Source organism: Protopterus annectens, chromosome 13.part0 (genome assembly GCF_019279795.1).
Source record: "Protopterus annectens isolate FY-2018-M chromosome 13.part0, PAN1.0, whole genome shotgun sequence".
Taxonomy (NCBI): domain Eukaryota; kingdom Metazoa; phylum Chordata; order Ceratodontiformes; family Protopteridae; genus Protopterus; species Protopterus annectens.
The window spans coordinates 1,203,536,969-1,203,542,968 of record NC_056747.1 but is presented as its reverse complement, the minus strand read 5'-3'; the positions used below and the strand labels follow the sequence as shown (position 1 = coordinate 1,203,542,968).

Here is a 6,000-nt window from a genome sequence, read left to right as displayed (position 1 = left end):
TTCACTCATATGTACAAAACATTGCAAGTTTTCCTTGAGGGAAGGATGTGGCAACATGAAATCTCACCCACTCATCTTCAGAATGAGCAAACCAGCTTAAGATGCTTCTTCGCCCAGGATGCTAAATGATCAGAGGAAACCTGCAGAAAGTGCAGACACCCAAACCAATGCTGTTTGGCTGGCAGTTCACTCTTAATTCTTTTGGTGGGTCCCCAATCCATTTAAGCTGTTAGTGGCTCTCAAAACTGTAAAGTCAACATTGATTGCTGCCATCATTTCCATCTGTACAGCTATTTGCTACAGCTTGCCAGTCTCTGGCAGGTAACAGAGAGAGGAAAAAGCTAAGTTCGTAGTGCAGTGCTGTGTGGCAAAAGTCAAGCTGGACGAAGGGCTGTCCGATAACCATATCAGAGTGTGAGCAGTCAGGTGCAAGTCTCAGGAGAAAAGCATACTTGAGGTAAAAGGTAGCAGTTCAGAGACCTAATGATAGGACCTTTGGAAATGCGCAGCGGGAGAAAAATAGCAAATACTATAGTTGTTTTCTTATTTATTTTATGAAGGCTAATTCTGTCACAGGTTTGAGTAGTAAAAACATATTGTAACCATGTTTTCTATGAATGTTGCCCTGTACTTCATAAAACACGTGACTGAAAAGATGAAGTACTACACAACATAGATGAGCTTGTCTTGAAAAGTAAATTGTACTAGTATAAGAATAGCTTTATAAAGTCTGATTAAAGGTACTACAGAAAACATTGTCTTGTTATTTTAATGAATTTGAGATTAAGCACTGATAAGTCAGAGCATTTAATATGTCAGGTTATGCTGTTTGTTTACATAGTATTTTGTGGGTCATTCATGCTTCTGTGCAGGTGATACTGACTTTGATGTGAGCTTTTCTAAATTCAAAACTAGTTCTTTTGCTACAGCTTTTCCTAACTCATAAAAATTTGTGTAATTTCAGATTGTGGATTTGTTGCTAACCCATGGTGCTGATGTCAACATGGCAGATAAACAGGGTCGGACCCCCTTAATGATGGCTGCATCAGAAGGACACCTGAGCACTGTGGAGTTTCTTCTTGCTCAAGGTTAGTTATCTGTTAACTTGTTTTAACTTACTCACCCCCAAGTCTGTTAAGATGTCACTGTGAATTTTATATCGGAAAGACCAAAAAGAACCCTTCATAAATAGGTGATGCAAGATTCCATACCATTCAGATGACAGTGCTTGCACTGAAACATAAGTGTTAAACAGAATCAATAAGAATGCTCCAGAATGTCCAGAAAATATTAATGGTTCCTTCCCCTGTTAAATAAGGGGTTACATCTGTGACTATCTATACTTTTTTTCCAGTAGTGCTTGCAAAAAGGGCATGTTTCTAATCTATAGAAATTAGGTAATACTATGCCAGTAAGGTGAGCAAGTTTACTAAATAATGACTGGCCTGTTAACCCTCCATGTATTATAGGTAATTGCTTTGAGAGGGTATTGCCAAAGTACATGCAAATATCAAACCTTTTAGTTAGAGACATCTGTCATCATGCTTTTATTCAGGAAGCTTTTGTATGACACATTTGCTCTGGTCTTATACAGTTGTTTTTTGTTTTTTTTTTGTTAGGCATATTGACTCAGATTAGCACTAAGCTAACTACCCTTGTGGGCCATTTTAAGCCTAGCCAACTACCCCACGTGAAAATCAAACCGTGCACCTTGTGTCTGTATGGTAAACACCTTAACCATTAGCCAACCTCCCACCCAGATATGACGGTCTTTTTTTCTAGATGACATTTTCCTTGCCTTGGCATTGTATTGTTGTTGCATCATTGCTTAAAGACTGCAGTTGTATCTTGTTCATTGTAAGATGGTTATAAAATGGCTATAAATAGAGCATTAAAGTGAAAATATGGAGATTAAGTAAAAGCTGTTAGTTTCCAGGAAAGTTGTATCTGGGGTATGTTTTGGGACCATTCTTGTTTAATGTTTTCATGGCAGCTGTGTTTACAACATCAGACTGCTGGGTACTTACATTTGCTGATGATGGTAAGTAGTAGGAGTAGTGATGAGGCGTAGTGGTAGTCACTGCAGTCATTTTGAGATATGTTATCCATTTGTGCATGCAACAGTCATGTACATATTAGTAGTTAAAAATGCAAGTACATTTGGGTCCAGCTAAACAGCAAGTATCCTTATGCTGTGAAACAAGATAGTAGTAAGGTGTGTTTTCCTACTTCAAGAATCTTGTGTTGTAGTAAATGAGGAGTTAAATTTCAGTCCTCATATTAAATAAGGGGTTAGAATGTGTTTCATGTATTATTAAAACCATTTTAAAACAGTCTCATTGAGGCATATAGATGTTGTAATTGCACTGTTTAACAACTTAATTAAGTCATTAATTGACTATAGGACAGGTTTTTGTATCTACAGGTCTGGTGATATTAAAAAAGAGAGTTCTTATGTGACATGTTCTGTGGGGCAGAATGCTTATATATGAACAGATGTTAAAGAAGCTTAGGTTGCACTTTGTCAAGTATGGTTTGTACAGGGGTGACTTAATCTTGGCCTAAACATGTTCTAAAGAAATTGCTTTTCAATCTATGGTAGAGTTATTTATTTATTTATTTATTTATTTATTTATTTATTTATATTTGTGTTCCGGGGTAGAGCACTGATCTCAACGGACCTTTTTCAGACTCTGCCCAGGCGCGGTGTCAGGTTAAGTGAATTGCTCAGTCACACTTAGGCAGTGGAAGCTGAGGGGGAATCAAACCTTGCCCCACTGGTCCACAGGGAACAACTTGTTAACAGCTCCTTAATCCTCTAAGCCAACTGTCAGACTCCAGATATGATAAGATATGGAAACAAAGTGCAATATTTTGTTAATACTTACTGACAAATATTCAGGACAAAAGCGGGAAACATTTTATTTTCAGTGTAGAATAGTTAAATTATGGAGCACATAGTTGCCATTTTATACAGTCTTTTGGAGTTGATATTGACCTGCTGTTTTGAAACTACTTTGGAATTATATATTTGTTTGCTGTTCTATAGTGATTTTATTCTTTTGCTGTTATTTATTGCAGTTTCTTTTAGCTTAAATTTCTTTTGTTTTACATTTATATTTTATTTTATTTTTTTTAATCTTATAGCTGTATAAGTGAGTATATAGGGCAAGTTAGGAAATGTTTATTTTCTGTTCTTAACTCTGACTGCAAAGTGATTAAGGCTATGTGGTCTGTGGGAAGAGCTGAGAAGTAACATTTATTATTTAAGGTTAATAGAAAAGGAAAATGTTTTTCCTTTGGAGCTGCCTCTAACTACATCTCCCATCTAACCCCTCAACCTTTCTCTGTTATGTTAAACTCAGTGGCCCACCCTTTTACATTTGACTTTGGAAATTCCTACCAATCTCATCTTGTCTGCTCATACTAGTAATCTCGAAGTTCAAACTAGGAAGGTCTTCCCATTAGACTGTTAAAACTTTAGTTACACTCTCTCGTATTGTTAGAATTTTTCTGCTGGAAAAGGACATGTGTCCAGTCAGACTTTCCTGGTAAAGAAATGTAAAATAAAATAAATAAAATATCTTCCACTGTTTGGTGCAGTGGTGCACACTGCAGTACAGAGAGTTAATCCATTTTGTTCCATCCCACATTTGAAATCAGAAACAGCTGGGCAATCCTACTAATCACTGGTTGCCTACAGACCACATCTCAGGAATCAGCTTTGGAGTAGTCCTTCTGTTTTTCTCTTGATGAAAGTAGGAGCACAGGGCATAGTGTTATAGCCTTCCTAGAGACTAGCAATCACTGAAAAGCCTGAAAACTCATTAGGAGCCAGCTTTCTAAGGAAAACAATATATTGATTCCTGACAGGCTCTGACTAGCCAGTGTGTATGGGGCTTCTCTGAGTACTCTGGTTTTGGATAGTTTGGTAGCTTATGTCCTACCAGGGAATCTACTATAAGAAAGTTACGACAAGCTTATCGACCCATAGAACATTTGGGACAAGGCTGTTGATTACCAAAGAGCCTGTCATCTGCTTTTTAAGAACCAGCTTGTGATTAGTACTGCAGTTTTGCTTATGGTGAGAGGAGCAAAGCAGCACTGATTCCCAGCTGAATGTGGCTGTGGTGAGACCAGCACTATTAGTAGCCAGGTAGTAGCCAATAGACAAATCACCACTATTTATCATTCTTGACTAATACAGTGATTGGCTTAATTAGTGAATATTTGCCGAAATTAGTTTACTGTTTTTTTTCTTACAGCAGAAGGTCCTCAAGTTGTGGGCATCACTTGTTTCTAAGGCTAAATTCAAGTGGCTTGCTATTGGTTGGTATGCTCTACCGAACATTAAATTGCTTATTTTTTTGTGTTACTAATAAGGTGATTTAACTTGATATACTCATCATGTATTGGCTTGGCACACCACGCGCATAAACACATTTGGAGCCTTAGCTTTCTTTATAAACCCCCCCCCCCATTCCCACTGTACTTTGTGTATTCGGTAGTTGCACAAACAGGTTATTTTTGCAGTAGGTGGCACATTGCTCTTCATGTGTAGACTTACACTGTTTGCTTTAGACAGATAAAACCTCCACTAAATTAACTCTAAACCTCATTTGTGCAACTCTTCCTGCAGTCCACATAAGTAAGCATCAGGAAACATGGATTTGCACATTCCAACTGTCTTCATAGCCGTCTGGATAACATTAATGTATTGCTGCTCAATGCTAGGAGCCTTAATTAAAAACTCAATTCCCTATAAGCATTCCTTACCCTGGGAAACCTTATGCATCATCACAGTAATCATCTTCAGTAGCAACAAAAACACTCCATCAGTACAGGCTTTCATTGACTCTCGCATGATCTGGCCCCCCACATTAGATGAAGACACTTAATGTAGCAATGTTTCTCCATATTCTTCAATATTCCACCTACAGACTCATTAGATAATGACATGGAACTCCTCCATGTTCAACTATTAAGAAAACCCCTTTAATTTTTATTTATTTATCCTTTGTTGACCAGGGCAGTCCTACTAGGCTAGTGGTCTCTTTTCAGAGGAGACCCAAGATGGCATTTCTACTACTAGGGGAAATTTGTCCACAGCATCAGGGAACTTCCCCTGCTTGTTGTACTAACGATCATATGAGGACAAATTCAGTGTGGCACTTCCTGTCTTCCATTCTCAGCATGAAGGCAGCTTGGAGAAGCAGAGAGCATGGAGGAGAAGGAATGTGTGGTAGTTGATATGGAGAAGGTAAATTCTGTTAATCGAACAGCTGTTGAAGCTAATTTGATAGAGGAGTCAGAAGAGACCAGGGAGGAGGAGGATGGCAGAGATAATGTAAATGAAACAAAAGGAAAAGAAAAATGGGCAGAGGATGGCACAATGCTGAGTTCCAAAGATATTTTTAGCAAAATCTGTTTGCAATGGATATTTCTGCAACAGAATGTGTCATTACAACCCTCCAGTCTGGAGGGTTGCGGGATGTCTACTTAAAAGAATTACTAGATCAAAGTGAGCCGGAAAGCGAAAAGGCAGCATCATATGGGGCAATAATGGATAGAATTCAAGAGAATGAAAATACACAAGAGAAGAAAGAAGAAAAGAAATCATACATGCAGATGGTGAGAGAATGTGAAAGAAACCAAAGAAAAAAGGTAGAAATTAGAAGAAGATTTTATGTAAGGATAAGCAACAAGCTAGAGAAGGAACTAGAAGGGTATGAGGTATGGGACAGCTTCATAGTCATGGGGCAGAACCCAGAGATGTAAGAGCTTTTGTTTGTATTCATAAGGATTAATTCTGTGAAATTTTCTTTGAGGAGGCTGAACAAGACATTACTCCATGGAACTTGTATGTAATACAGACTTTTAATGGAGAAGCCAAAAAGAAATTGTGCAGTTTAAAACTGAAATTGAAAGAAATTATTTGAGAGAGCATTTAAGGCTATGTATAGAGATGTTTTGGATGTCACAAAAATATATGATAATAGA

General features: G+C 37.8%; 1 protein-coding gene across 1 annotated transcript in view; it reads left to right on the top strand.

Moving 5' to 3' along the window:
- Positions 1-6,000, top strand: part of TANC2 (tetratricopeptide repeat, ankyrin repeat and coiled-coil containing 2) — a 2,676,984-nt gene that overhangs the window by 2,369,193 nt on the left and 301,791 nt on the right. The window contains exon 19 of the mRNA XM_044055212.1: positions 965-1,088. Within this exon, the coding sequence (XP_043911147.1) occupies positions 965-1,088 (124 nt within the window). The remainder of the gene's footprint in view (positions 1-964; positions 1,089-6,000) is intronic.